Here is a 15,415-nt window from a genome sequence, read left to right as displayed (position 1 = left end):
GACTCCTACACATGGGTGGGTCATGTGACTCTCAAGTATCTTGTTGCATTTAAACGTAAAATCGACTCATGCAGCTTATTATTATGATTTCAGAATATCTGAATTGAACTTTGCTACAAATAAAACCTGTTTTATCCTTTTGTGGCAGTAAAATTCTTACATTTTTACCAACTTGCCAAATGCACATGTGCATGTAAATGTAATTTCTGATAGGGCCTACTTAAAAACTACTTTAAAAGATTCTAATTTAAACAAACTGCTTAAAAATGCTTAATTGCAATAGCTTCTGATGAGAAACACTACCCATAATCCTAAAGTGAGATTAGAGACAAATTCGAAAGGTCTTTTTTTAACATGGAATATTATATTTTAATTTATATTTTAATACTGTAGAATAAGATTTCTAGAGCATTAACTTGTTATAGTCAATATTTTTTATAGAAAGTTGTCAACAACGTATCCCAACCATAGTTACCCATTTATTTCTGTGATAAGAATAAAGAGAAATTCCACAAGTAAATGTGTATGTCTGCAGCAGATTTTATTTTGCAGATTTAATTACAGGTTCAATCAATTATTAAATTGATTTGATGGGATTGTTTTCCCCACAATAAGCCTCAGTCTGAGTCATTGCAGAGTGTATCTATTGTAAATGGATTTCTATTTAGATAAACATACTCATATTATGATCATAAGCCCACATTATGTTGTGAGTAGCTGACAGAATGCAATGCATTATAGACAGGTTTTCATACTTACGAAAGCAACACCAGGCAGAGAAGGAATCAAATTACTTTCTGTGAGTAGCATAGTCTTGAGTGTTTGATAACACTTAATTTTTTATTCAGGACTGAAGCCTTCAAGGACAGTGAGCAATATATCTAAGGTATTATAATGAAAGACAGTCTAACATTAAGGTGCCCTAGAATTAAAAATTGAATACCTCGGCATAGTTAAATAAGTTCAGTAGTTCAGTACATGGAAATGACATACAGTGAATCTCAAACTCCATTGTTTCCTCCTTCTTATATAAATCTCATTTGTTTAAAAGACCTCCAAAGAACAGGCGAATCTCAACATAACACCGACTGTTACGTAACAGTCGGGATCATTAATATGTACGCCCCCAATATTTGCATATGCCAGCTCATGTTCAATGCATTACACAAGGGCAGTATTAACGTCTGGATGTGCACAGCTGAATCATCAGACTAGGTAAGCAAGCAAGAACAATAGCGAAAAATGGCAGATGGAGCAATAATAACTGACATGATCCATGATAACATGATATTTTTAGTGATATTTGTAAACTGTCTTTCTAAATGTTTCGTTAGCGTGTTGCTAATGTACTGTTAAATGTGGTTAAAGTTACCATCGTTTCTTACTGTATTCACGGAGACAAGAGCTGTCGTTAATTTCATTATTAAACACTTGCAGTCTGTATAATTCATAAACACAACTTCATTCTTTATAAATCTCTCCAACAGTGTAGCATTAGCCCGTTAGCCACGGAGCACAGCCTCAAACTCATTCAGAATCAAATGTAAACATCCAAATAAATACAATACTCACATAATCCGATGTATGCATGCAGCATGCATGACGAACACTTTGTAAAGATCCATTTTGAGGGTTATATTAGTTGTGTGAACTTTGTTTATGGAATGATAGAGTCGAGAGCTCGGGAGCGGGCGGAGAGCGCGAGCAATTAAAGGGGCCGCAGCCTGAATTGGCGCAATTTTAATTATGCCCCAAAATAGGCAGTTAAAAAATTAATTTAAAAAAATCTATGGGGTATTTTGAGCTGAAACTTCATAGACACATTCAGGGGACACCTTAGACTTATATTACATCTTGTAAAAAAAAACGTTTGATGGTACCATCAAATTTGTTGCATTTGCTCAATCATTTAGCAGACGCTTTTGTCCAAAGCAATTTATAAATGAGAACAATAGATGCAGTTGAACCATCAAAAGAGCAATATAAGTGCTGTGACATGTCCCAATTAGTCTAGCACATTTTTATATATATATATATATATATATATATATATAACGTATGTGTGTGTGTATGTATGTTTGTGTATGTGTGTGTATAAATTGTTAGTATTAATGGGTCAAATGTTGATGAAAAAGATGCGTATTTAGCCATTTTTTGAAAATGGCTAACGACTCAGCTGCTCGGGCTGAGTTAGGCAGGTCAATCCACCAGTAGGGAACAGTCAAGGTAAAAGTCTAATATTGTGCCTCTTTGGGATGGCACCACAAGCCACCATTCACCTGCAGAATGCAGCGCTTCTGGACCCCTCATTCTGGACATAAGTCTGAAGTAGTGAGTTTAGGTATATAGTGGTGCAGAGCCAGTGGTTGTTACATAGGCAAACATCAGAGCTTTGAATATGATGTGAGTGGCTATCGGCAGCCAGCGCGAATTGATGAAGAGAGGTGTGACGTCCTCTATTCGGTTCGTTAAAGACCACTCTCGCTGCCGCATTCTGGATCAGTTGCAGAGGTTTGACAGTACATGCTAGAAGGCCTGCCAAGAGACCATTACTATAGTCCAGCCTGAATAGAACAAGAGCTTGGACAAGGAGTTATGTAGCATACTCCAATAGGAAGGGCCTAATCTTCCTGTAAAGCAGAATCTGCAGGACCAGGCAGTTCTAGCAATGTGGTCTGTGAAGTTTAGTGGTTGATGAGCCTAGCTGATGGAGAATTTGTGATGAAGTGTTGGGTTGGCTGAGACCACAAGCAGTTCCGTCTTGGCAAGGTTGAGTTGAAGATAATGGTCTTTCATCCAGCAATAATTGTCTGTTAGGCAGGTCCTGGTTTAGGGGTGGTTAGGGGGTAGAATATACAGTTTTTGTACAGTATAAAAATCATTGTCTGCAGAATGTGCTTATAAAATAATGTGTGTGTGTGTGTGTGTGCGTGTGTTTTTGTGATGTCAGGGCACAAATTTGTACAATGACATGGGTATGACATAGGTATTACAAGGAGAGGGTGCCTTATGAGGACATTAATCCATGTCCCCATTTTTCAAAAGGCTTATAAATCATACAGAATGAGTTTTTGTGAGAAAGTAAAAATGTGCACAGTTTCCTGTGATGGTTAGGTTTAGGGGTAGGGGTAGTGTAGATAAGGTTTGTACAGTAGTATAAAAACCATTACGCCTATGGAATGTCCCCACAATTCACAATAACAAACCTGTGTGTGTGTGTGTGTGTGTGTGTGTGTGTGTGTGTGTGTGTGTGTGTGTGTGTGTGTGTGTGTGTGTGTGTGTGTGATAGACATGCTTCTTGAATCTTCAAGAACAAGGTAAACATTGATCCCCCTTTTTTATTTTTTTCATTATGATAAAATCAAATGTTTACCTACCGTTATATAAACCAAGGCATCATTACACTAACTTTATTCTTTAGGCCTATATCTTGCCCCAATTTGGACTTTCTGTCCTATCATGACTTTCTCATCTTAAAATGACCATTACTGACAGACGCTTTGATCCACTGCATCCAAATAATGACTGGTTTCTGACCAAAAGACGAGTAGAAACTTCAGAGAGGCATTATTCATTTGAATAATGAATAGTGAGTTGTTTGTGGTTCTTTTCTCCAGTCCCCTGAGTGGGCAGCATTCATAAAGTTATGTAATTAAGTGCAGTGTGCTTTACATTTGTGTTCACATGCTCCACACAAACACTAATGTAATAACATTTACACTATTTAGGCTAGGTGGGGAATTGCGATTAACCATCATTTTTCTTTTCATAGCTTTTTAACGTTTTATACGAAAACGTCTATAGCTGTTCAGCGTATTATTTCTCTCTTGAAATACGTAGTTCTTCTAGGGGGATCCAAACATGCCATTTATTGAGCCTACATTTTGAACGACATCTTTATGCATGTCCTTGACTCAAAGGCATCTCATAACGTTAAGTTCCATTCATAATTGAAATCTTTTTACCACATCTTCATATACAAAATAAACTGGCGACAGAGAGGTTAACCCAAGCAGTGTAAAAATAGGATCGCGTTCATGTCACTCCCTCAAAAGCTGTAGGTTCACACCTCTTTTCAGGTTTACATCTGGACTGAGCTGCACAACCTGCACCCCGTCAAAATCTAGTCCTCACCGTACATCCACAGCCCTACGCAACGCATTTACAGCTGGAAGATGAATTATTGGCTCTCTGCGATTCTTTTGCAGCAGTGTAATAGTTAAATCAGTGCCGAATGCGTTATTTGATGTGGTGTGTGGTGCCTAAGCTTGAACAGTCCTCTACAGTGAGAAGATGGCGTCGGACGGAGCGAAAGGGGAGCAGCCACCTCCGCTACAAACACTGGTAACCACTGGCCATGGAAGCGTCGAGGCGGTGAGATACATTTACGCATAAAATGACATCTGTCTGCCGCAATGAACATTACCGCGAATGTTAATCATGACAGGGAATTAATGGTGTTAATAGAATAGGAATCGTCCAGTGCTGTGAATCAAAACTATCAGTGGATGTGTTACGGTGGTCCGTCTGTATGTGGAGGAGAATGAAATATTATTTTTTTTACGGCATACTTTGTTATGATTTGACATTTAGTTCTCCTATTATTTGGGGCAGAACACAATATTGTTTAAAGTACGAGATTTTTTTCGTATTGTATCTTTGATTGTGCAGCTGCGCGCGAGTTGATATTACCATGGTAAGCCTAGAGGATGGTTACCTTACAATTTTTTTTGAATATTTAACAGTTGCATTTATGAAAGATGCTATGTTTTTGTCACATTTCGAAATACCCTGATAATTTTTTTTAGGGTTAGTAAGGGTTTTTTAGGGTTACGGTTACGTTAATTGCACAATGTAATATTTAGTACCATTAATAATATATATTGTATTATTTACCTGATAAAATATAAAATATATATATATATATATATAATATATATATATATATATATATATATACACACATTATCAGTATAATGCATACATAAAGAGTAATAAAGAAATAAATTGTATGATAAATTGAAATGATAAAAAATGATAATTAAATAATATATACACAATTTATTATACATTTCATTATTTAATGATTTTAATTTATGTGTGTGTGTGTGTGTGTGTGTGTGTGTGTATGAAGACTTCAGATGCAAAAGCCTCTAAGTGCCATCTGAAATTTTCTTCTAAAATGAGCATTTTTATCAAGCTTGTATGTTTATGTTCAGTTATTTCACTTTAATGACAATGAAAAGGACCTATTAATTGCCATTAAAGTGAAATTACTGAACCTAAACCTACAAGCTTGATAAAAATGCTCATTTTAGAAGAAAATTTCAGATGGCACTTTTGCATCTGAAGTCTACATATATACATACATATATATAATATGACATTCACTGGTACATTGTGATTAGAATGCTACAGTAATCGAGTTTCACACATTCTGATGACAAGATATCAACATATATAGATGAACCCCACTTACCACCCTTAAAAAAATTGAAAAAATCAATATTACCCCCAGGAGAGATGCTATAGAGCCCTCCAGTACAGTTATCTCGGAGGTTCTTCATGCTCTCAAATGTATTGATCTGCATGCAGTGTCTTACGGTAAAGGGTGGTCTTTAGTTTCAGTAGTAAGATCTGTCATCATCTTACCATCCATCTTTTTAAATTAATTTGCATGACAAAAAAAAAAAAAACACCACTTTAGAGTGCTGTAGCCAGCCATATAGTTTATTGTGATGCACAAAAATGTAGTGAAAAGAGAGATGTAATGAAGCGGAGGCGGTTTGGGGAGTGGGGTGGGGGGTGTTCACTGGAGATGTTTCTAAATCGGTCTGAATTTTAGTGACTCAGCTGGCATAGTTCAGAGTACTCTGTCACCCAACCGATCTGAGCTGCTTTAACTGCTCGAGGCCCCTTTACATTTAGAGTTGGGTTGAACAGGTGTGCAGACTTCAGCGCTGCCCATTGGCCACTGGCGTTAAATCATAAATCTCTGTCTTGTGCATCTACCCAGACACCTTTCTCAAGGGCTACATACCCTTACAAAGGTATGTACGGCCCATGAATAGTTTATTTGGGGGGAGTTTTGTTTATCAAGTTTACTTAAGTGGTCTGACCCTATTCCTAGCCAATTTTGCTAGAGAAAAGAATTGCCTTAATGGCTCTACATTGCATTCATGCAGGGATTGTGCAAGGCCTGGTCAAAAGCATCTCCCACTGACCAGTATTGACTTTTTTTCTTCTACCTCAGCACACTCAGTATTGCTTTATCTGTGGATTCCCACGACTGAATGGGGTTGCAAGTCTCATCCAATTTCTCATTAATTTCTTCAAGAACAAACAATGGAAAACAAAGATCATTGTGACTAACGTCTTTAGTTTAAGGTGCAAGAAACCTTCTGTTTCAGACGTGGATCTAAAGCGTATGCTAAGATCAACGTTGCAGTTAGGATCACACCTGAAAGGCTGGACACATTTTGATCAACCATTCACTACTCTTATTATTCATTACACAGAGATCAGTCACATGTGCTAGTTAGTCCTTCACAAAGAGATTGACTCAGTGGAGTCCTTACGTACAATGGAATGAAACATTAGAAATTGGTCTTTAACAAGGTAGACCTTTTATTGAAGCACATACTTTGTGGAAAGGTCACTAGAGCTATACTGGTCCTAGTTACAGGCCCTAAAAATGTGAAAATTCGAATGCAATTATAAGTCACAGGAACAAGTGATACTTTTTGTATTTTGTTTTTTGTCAAAATCTCAAACCTCACAGAAGCCATTTTCGTTGGGGGTGGGTGTTATCTCATTTTCTGGCTTTTTATTGCATATTTCTAATTTAATTATATTGTAGTCTAATTTATTGCCTTCAAAAGATTGTATCAATGCTGATTCGTTATTCTGTATGTTATGGTAAAACAGAATAGAAATGTAGAACTAACCAAATACTATGACATGGTTTGTCTGTAGGGCATTATAATTTAAAGGATGGTTTTATAAAGCTGTATAATTCACGAATTGTTTTATTAATAGCTCATTAGACTTTTGTTTAAATTATTAAGGCGATAAGGAAAAGTAGGTCTTGTTAAATGCAGTACTTGTTTTAGGGATGAAGATGCATCGTTTATCTTTTCCTATAGTTTTACTTGTATAAATGCACCAGTGTATTGTAAACTGACATTTATCTGCCAATTATTGATTTAATTAAAATCATCAGAATATCAGACATAAGCATGGGAAAAAAAAAAATATAACTCAACAGTTTAATCAACATCACACAAGTGTGCAGAACAGCAAAACTCTTGTTTGTGTAAAAAAATGTAAATAATTCCACATGTTTTAGGGACGAAATACATATTTTAATAAATTTTTTTTAAAAGTAATTTATTTTATTGATGTCAGCCAAAATTGTCCAGATCATTGCATCTCTAATTACTACACAAGGGAGCTCAGACTAGACTAGTTTCCAAAGTAGTTGGTTAATATTTCAGTAAAAAAATGTAATACTGTGGGTAGGCAGTGAGATCAGTGCCCACTCAACACCTTCTCTGCCAAGGATCTAGTAGACCATCTGAGATATGCAGTGTCATTTTCCTGTAACAAGACTTGTCTTCTTGCTCTGTCTTTCAGAAATGCGAGCTGAACATCGACAACCTGAGCAAACCAGAGCTCCTGACCCTTCTGAGCATCATGGAGGGAGAACTTGAGGCCAGAGACCTGGTCATTGAAGCTCTTAGGGTGAGTATGAAGTCTCGTCCTACTTTTGTACAGAATAACTGTATCAAATAACAGCATTCTCATTATATTGAAGGCTTTCACAGTGTGTGCTGTATGTGCTCATGTAAGAGCAGTTAGGTACATGGGAATGCAGGGCCCATGCCATATCATTATCCAATCTTGTCTCTTAATATGCTTACCTTTAAGTTGTAAAGACTAAAAGCCCATAAATATTAGAAAAAAAGTTGCTGACGACTTCAATGGAAAATCAATAAACCATATATTTATCGCATAGGCTTGCAAATGTAGTCCATTTTCTCTGTCTTTTGAGATTATATGGATTTGATGACCTTTAGTTTGTTTCTGCTCAACTGGATGTTTATATTTTGGGCTGTAGCCACCATAGATCAATATTGGTTTTGCAATGACTGATTCTAAAATTAGGTTCCCTTCAGCACTGAATATTTGGTACACATCTCTTTTTATATTCATTATAGATTTAAATTTTTTTTTTTACTCATTTTAGCTTTTAAATTCACTATCATTTAAAAGTTTGTGGGCAGTAAGATTAAAAAAAATAATAATAATAATAATATATATATATATATATATATATATATATATATTTATATTTAGCAAGGATGCATTATATTGATCAAAGAGACAGTAAAGACATTTATAATATATTAAGTTACAAAATATTTCTATAAGGATCCTGACAAAAATGTATCACAGTTCCCACAAAATTATTAAGCAGCACAACTGTTTACAACTTTAATAATAAGAAGAAATGTTTCTTAAACACCAAATCAGCATATTGGAATAATTTCTGAAGGATCATGTGACACTGAAGACTGGAGTAATGATGTTGAAAATTCAGCTTTGCCATCACTGGAATAAAATATAAATAAAATATATTGAAATATTAAACAGTTACTTTAAATTGTAAAAATATTTCACTATTTTTGATTAAATGAACGCATAAGAGACATCTCTCAAAAATCTTACTAACCCCAAACTCTTTAACAGTAGTGTACTTACAGAGGTGCTATATGTTTTTGACAATCCAGGCACGCTTGGCAGAGAGGCTGAGTCAATGGGATTGTAAGATCATGGTCCAGAATTTGTCCCTATTTATCTTAGCATTAAGGTCAGATGTTCACAATGGGGTAAGAGGCCAAGTACATCTGATTAAGATTAAAAAAGGATAATCTTTCAAAATTGAGGTCAGGAGTGTCACTATATTTTCAGGTGTTCTAGTTCTGTGCGTCTGTGCGAATTTCTAGGCCAGTGTATTGGCAGAATGATGGGCACATCCAGTTTCCATCTCAATATCCCTTCCTGTCTCTATTTTGCTTAGTTTATGCAGTTTCGTGATGTTTGCTTGTGCCATTCCCCCTCTTCCGCTTTGCTCTGGGGTGGTTTCCGTGCATTTTAGAGGCTGCTCTCTTTGTAATTCTGTTCCCTTGGCTGCAAGTATTTCCCAGCTGGTTTTCCCCCTGCGGATATACTATCTCTTTCTCTCCGACCCTCATCCCTCGTTCTCTATCCACAGCAACCAGCTCAAGCACAATGGTCTTGTTTGTTTCTTTAGGGAAATGGTGATAGGGCCAACCACCATGCTGACTTTTAGTCATACCAATTTAAAAAGCCAAATAATGACATTTTGTTTATTTTCTAGGCCATACTGTAAATACTGCAGTTTATACATGGAAGATGAAAGCAGCAGTCTTATGCATTATTAAGAAGCTGTCAGCTGTTCAATTAATTAGCGAGCTGAGAAAGCTCTGTGCAATGTCTCGTTTTTCATCAGAAACAATAGAGGGACATAAGCAGATTATCTGTGAAGTCACATGCCTACAAACCTTCGGACTTGCATTCAGAGCCAGCCCATTATATCACTACACCTCAGTTTTTGGGCCAGTGTCATCTAGCATTGCAAAGTTCATCCCAAGACGCATGGATGGTCTTTGGTGCAGACAGATCACACTGAAACGGTGAATAGTCCCATATGGACTTCTGGATAGAATATAGATACTCGCAAGCCATTACATCTCAAGTGTGCTTATTTCCATTCATAAAGGCAAAAGTGTTGAGTGGAGTAATGGATGAATCAGGTCTGTGTACAATGGCAAGACTACAGAGTAACTTTTCTGTCACAATGTAGTTTATTAGTTAATCTTCTCCACATATGTTTGTCATTGTGATATTCTTAATTTCCCCAAAACAGGCGAAAAATAGCATGAACGTCTATGCTGGTTAAGGTGTGTTAGAGCTGGTTTAGTCATAGCCACACTGTTCACTTCCCTGTAGTTGGTGAAACTAGTAGTGGTTATGAATCAACTTTTCATGATTTGAGCCTACAACCATTGGGGTACTAATCAGGATGTTTATCTCTAAGCCTAATTTATCAGATGGTTAAAGGTGCCATCGAATGTTTTTTTACAAGATGTAATATAAGTCTAAGGTGTCCCCTGAATGTGTCTGTGAAGTTTCAGCTCAAAATACCCCATAGATTTTTTTTTATTAATTTTTTTAACTGCCTATTTTGGGGCATAATTAGAAATACGCCGATTCAGGGCTGCTGGCCCTTTAATTGCTCGTGCTCTCCGCCCACGGAGCTTGCGCTTGCCTTTAACAGTGCATAAACAAAGTTTACACAGCTAATATAACCCTCAAAATGGATCTTTACAAAGTGTTCGTCATGCATACTGCATGCATGCGTCGGATTATGTGAGTATAGTATTTATTTGGCCGTTTACATTTGATTCTGAATGAATTTGAGGCTGTGATCCGTGGCTAACGGCTAATGCTACACTGTTGGAGAGATTTATAAAGAATGAAGTTGTGTTTATGAATTATACAGACTGCAAGTGTTTAATAATGAAAATAACGACAGTCTTGTCTCCGTGAATACAGTAAGAAACGATGGTAACTTTAACCACATTTAACAGTACATTAGCAACATGCTAACGAAACATTTAGAAAGACAGTTTACAAATATCACTAAAAATATCATGTAAACATGGATCATGTCAGTTATTATCACTCCATCTGCCATTTTTCGGTATTGTCCTTGCTTGCTTACCTAGTCTGATGATTCAGCTATGTACATCCAGATGTTACTGGCTGCCTTTGTCTAATGCCTTTCATAATGTTGGGAACATGGGCTGGCATATGCAAATATTGGGGGCGTACACCCCGACTGTTACGTAACAGTCGGTGTTATGTTGAGATTGGCCTGTTCTTCTGAGGTTTTTTAAACAAATGAGATTTATATAAGAAGGAGGAAACAATGGAGTTTGAGACTCACTGTATGTCATTTCCATGTACTGAACTCTTGTTATTCAACTATGCCGACGTAAATTCAATTTTTGAATCTAGGGCACCTTTAAACATTGTTGGATGATTAATAAGTTCTTGGCAAATGTCTCTGTTCCAAAGCCTCTTGTGGTTGCTTTAGGTTAAAGGTGCAGTCACATTTACCATTGTTCTGCGAATTTTAACACCCAAAATCCAGCAATTTCAATAGAAATCCACGCGATTGCGAACTTCACGTGAAGGCAAAAGATTTTCGCACAGATTTTGCAACGGCATCAAGTTGGTCAATCGGATTTGCTGTGTTGATCAACAGAAAGCTACTTGGTTTTGAAGCAACATTGCAATACTATTGACAATAGACGATAGAACTTTTTTTAGCATGTGAATTTTGCCAATATTTCACTGATGCGAACACGTCTTAATGCCTTCTTGAAATAAAATCTCATCAGGGACTGATTTTGGAAGGCTCTACATAGGCAGCAATTGACCCTTCACCGGGGGTTTGATTGACAGGCGATCTAACCAATCATAATCCGCCATTTTGTCCGACAAAGCAGTCAGGGGAGTTAGTAGATTAACGTCAGGTGGACTTGAATTTAAAAAATGGTGTGTACTGACATCTTTCCACGGTTGAAACAACATACCTTCTGATGTTCATTCATGTTTATTTGATGCTATAAATGAACTAGTTGGAAGAGATGATCGGTTCACAAGCCACTTGAACTGAGGCACTACAGCGATCTGTCACGACACATTAAAGAGCCACAAAATGGTATTTATTGATTAAACTTCTTTAAAAATGACAAAATTTGAAACTTTGTTTCATATCAAAAGTAACCTGCTCTGTCTTGTCTGTCGATGCGTTGTCAGTGTCCTCTTTGCTCCGCGATGTATTTTTCATTGCGTGAGAACATGATGTGTAGTGTGAGAGCAGCATGGCTTGTTGTACGTAGCAACAGTAACTAAAGGGGGCGGGTCTTTGCGAACGGTCAATTCCTTGTGTCATAAACAGTGTTCCTCATGTGAAATGTACATGATATTTGACTAATTCACAAACAATATCAAGAAAGTTTAGTGTTAGCATGTTGCTAAGTTAACTCCACAATACTCTAATCAGCATAAAATGCATAGCACACAAATATTTGGTAAATATTTGGTATATTCTGTTTCATTTACCTTGCTCCTTCTGCTATCTTGGATGGCTTTTTTCATTGAGCTTGTAGCAAAGCATTATGGGATTGCCTTCTCCGCAAAGGATACATATGATGCTGTATTGGAATTTTGCCAAAAGAAGTCTTATGGGACAGACTTCACATTGGTTGGACGCCTTAAAATGCTGTCTACGTAGGCAGCTCTTTAGGTTTTGGAACAGAGCCTGTGTGTACCTTTAGGGCTAAGAAGTTTACAGATACTCTCCTTTTTCTTTTTAGCTTACTTTCTTTGGGTAACCAGGTTTTATTTCACCAAAGCTTTGGCAAAAAAGTTGACCTGGAATATTAGAAAAAATGGATTGGAGTTGTGTAGGCTGCCTAGTTGCTTCAGCACTATTAATGTGATTGGCTGCTTTTCTGCCTGTGCCGCTATGATTAGACGGAGCCGTTTAGCTTCTGAACACACTCTCTAGCACTGCCACGTGAGCTAGTGTCAGGTCATCATCGCTAAACGAAACTGGATATAGGTTCAGAGATATGCATATGAGTGATTGTTTGTGACAGTGAACATGTTTAGCCTCTGATGTGAATGCATATTTACTGGAGCCGCTGCCCCAGTTCACGTTCAAGTGGCTATTACAGGGAGCGTCATACATTTTGATACATTCTTTTTGTGGTAGATGGGTAAGAGCTAGTGACACTGATAAAAATAGCACACAAACACACTGTTGTCTGTGTACAGGAGCCAAAATTAACACTCGCCAATCCCCAAATCACCACTGCCCGGTAACTTTACAGGGAACTGCAGCATGCATGGCTTAAACTAAATTAAATGATAATTTGTATTTAAATTAGGGCTGTCAAACGATTAATCGCGATTAATCGCATACAAAATAAAAGTTTGAGTTTGCCTAATATATGTGAGTGTACTGTGTGTAATTATTATGTATATATAAATACAAACACATTCATGTATATATTTGAGAAATATTTACATGTATTTATTTATATTTTTATATAATTTATATTATATATAAATAAAAATATTTTGTACATAACATATTTCTCTTAAATATATACATTAATTTGTGTGTATTTATATATACATAATTACACACAGCACACCCACATATATTATGCAAACTCAAACTTTTATTTTGTATACGATTAATCGCGATTAATCGTTTGACAGCCCTAATTTAAATGTTTTAAATCAATTTTAAATATTATTTTAGAATATTTTAGTTTTTAATTAAATATTTATTTATTATATTTTTATATCACAAATAGCTGGTAATATATATGGTAAGTATGTAAAGGTCTGAATATAGTATGAATATTTATTAATATTAAATTTTTAAAATTGTATATTATATTGTCTTTTGTATGTTCTGCATTATAATGTTATAATTTTATATTTTTATGTCACAATAAGTTAGACTGAATATTTATTATATTTGATTTTATATTATATTGTATTTTGAATGTTTTATTTTATTTTAATTATAATTTTATACTTTTATATCACCGCTATCACCTTTAATAACTTATATATTATATTATATTATATTATATTATATTATATTATATTATATTATATTATATTATATTATATTATATTATATTATATTATATTATATTATATTATTAGCAGGTAATTTTGGACACTATCTGTAGCTCTAAATATTGGTACCTGAATGTAGCATGAAAATCAAAGAGAACAGCTTGGAACTGTTTGTGTTAGTATTTTCTCTCGCTCTCTCTCTCTCTCTCTTTCTCCCCCCCCCCAATCACATTTTATATTCTATCTGTCAAACGCAAGAAGCAGAACCATAATTCCACATGCACGTGTCCGTAAGAGCAGCTTAGCTGATCCTCGCGTTCCCTTTCGGGTAGGCAGAGGACAGTCAGCCGAGTGTTTGTGTGTGTGGGTGGCTGGATGGATGGACAGAAGCCCATGTTATGAGAATACGAGAACACTATCCAAACAGTTGAAAATCAATTGAATTTATAGACCCCCATCTGAGATATTTTCCAGCACCCTCCCATTTATTTAGAAGTGCACTCTCAAACATTTGTAAACACGAAAGATAAAGAATCGTTGCAAAATACTGGAAATTGGAAATAAGCAGAATAAATCAAGCACCGCAAGCATCTGAGTCAGCCATTTTGTTTGCTTTTACCGTAATGGCTTTCCTTTTGCCTGAACATTTAAGCAGGATTTACCAGAAAAGAGCACTGAACCAGTATCCTTCAAGCTTTTTAGTGCAGTTGTGTGCAGAAGTGAAAGAAGGCGGTGACCACCATTTCATAAAGTCAACTGAGTCATCAAATGTAGTAGGTGGGAATCAATAGAGAGGTCTGGGTGTCCAACAGGCAAGAATAAAGAAAGTTCAGAAAAACGAATCATTTGAGGATTTGGAAAATGTCAGAACTGATTTTGAATTTGGTTTAGCCGAGGATAAAGGAGGCCAGCACATACTTGGCTGTGTCGTCTTGAACATGATGTGGTTAAATGTGATGGCACGGTGGCAGGGAGCATCCCATTTGGGTGATTAGCTGTTTGAGTGAGCGCTCAGGTCATGGGCACCATGTTAACTCGCTGTTATTTCTGGCTGGAGGCCAGATGAAGACCAGCCTTGTTGATGTGACAGCCGCCGCTCCACCGCACTCTCTTTGAGAGAGATTAGGGTTATGATGTGGAAATGTTGTCTTAACCCTCACAGCCTAACAGCACACAGATGCTCCAATGTAATTTTTTATCTATTATTAATCTATCACATTGTTTCCTAATGGACTGGAATTGTCCTGATGCACCATAATGCGACTAGATTAGGGTAATTTTGAACTGTGTAATGTTGCAAAAGTTTATATTAAATTGTTTATCAGATGATACGGAAATGCCCTCAGGCTGGAGGGAATATTAATACATATTTGTGATGGCAGATAAACAGATTTACTTAGAGTAGAGAAAGCATTTTTAATTTGACACAAATGAAAACTATGAGACATGAGAATACAGTCTGTTGAAAATGTCATTTTATTTTGTACCAAAAAATGATCCTGCTATGTCTAATTTTCACCACCAGTTATTTTTGTGTTTTGACAGCTGACAGTAACACATACCGAACAAAATGTGTGCCATCTCGCAGTCTTGTTTTTGTTTGCAGAAAATTAAATAATCTATAGTTAAACTACCATTTAAAAGTTTGGGGTAAGTA

At 36.2% G+C, this 15,415-nt stretch overlaps 1 protein-coding gene across 1 annotated transcript in view; it reads left to right on the top strand.

Annotated features, from left to right (window-relative positions):
* Positions 1-4,056: 4,056 nt before the first annotated feature.
* cttnbp2 (cortactin binding protein 2) overlaps positions 4,057-15,415 on the top strand; it is a 55,694-nt gene continuing 44,335 nt past the window's right edge. Inside the window, exons 1-2 of the mRNA XM_048168014.1 lie at positions 4,057-4,374; positions 7,636-7,743. Coding sequence (XP_048023971.1) covers positions 4,294-4,374; positions 7,636-7,743 — 189 coding nt within the window. The 5' untranslated portion in view covers positions 4,057-4,293. The remainder of the gene's footprint in view (positions 4,375-7,635; positions 7,744-15,415) is intronic.

This window comes from Megalobrama amblycephala, linkage group LG19, assembly GCF_018812025.1.
Source record: "Megalobrama amblycephala isolate DHTTF-2021 linkage group LG19, ASM1881202v1, whole genome shotgun sequence".
Taxonomy (NCBI): Eukaryota; Metazoa; Chordata; class Actinopteri; order Cypriniformes; family Xenocyprididae; genus Megalobrama; species Megalobrama amblycephala.
Note: the sequence above shows the minus strand (reverse complement) of the source record. Positions and strands in the feature narration are given on the sequence as shown.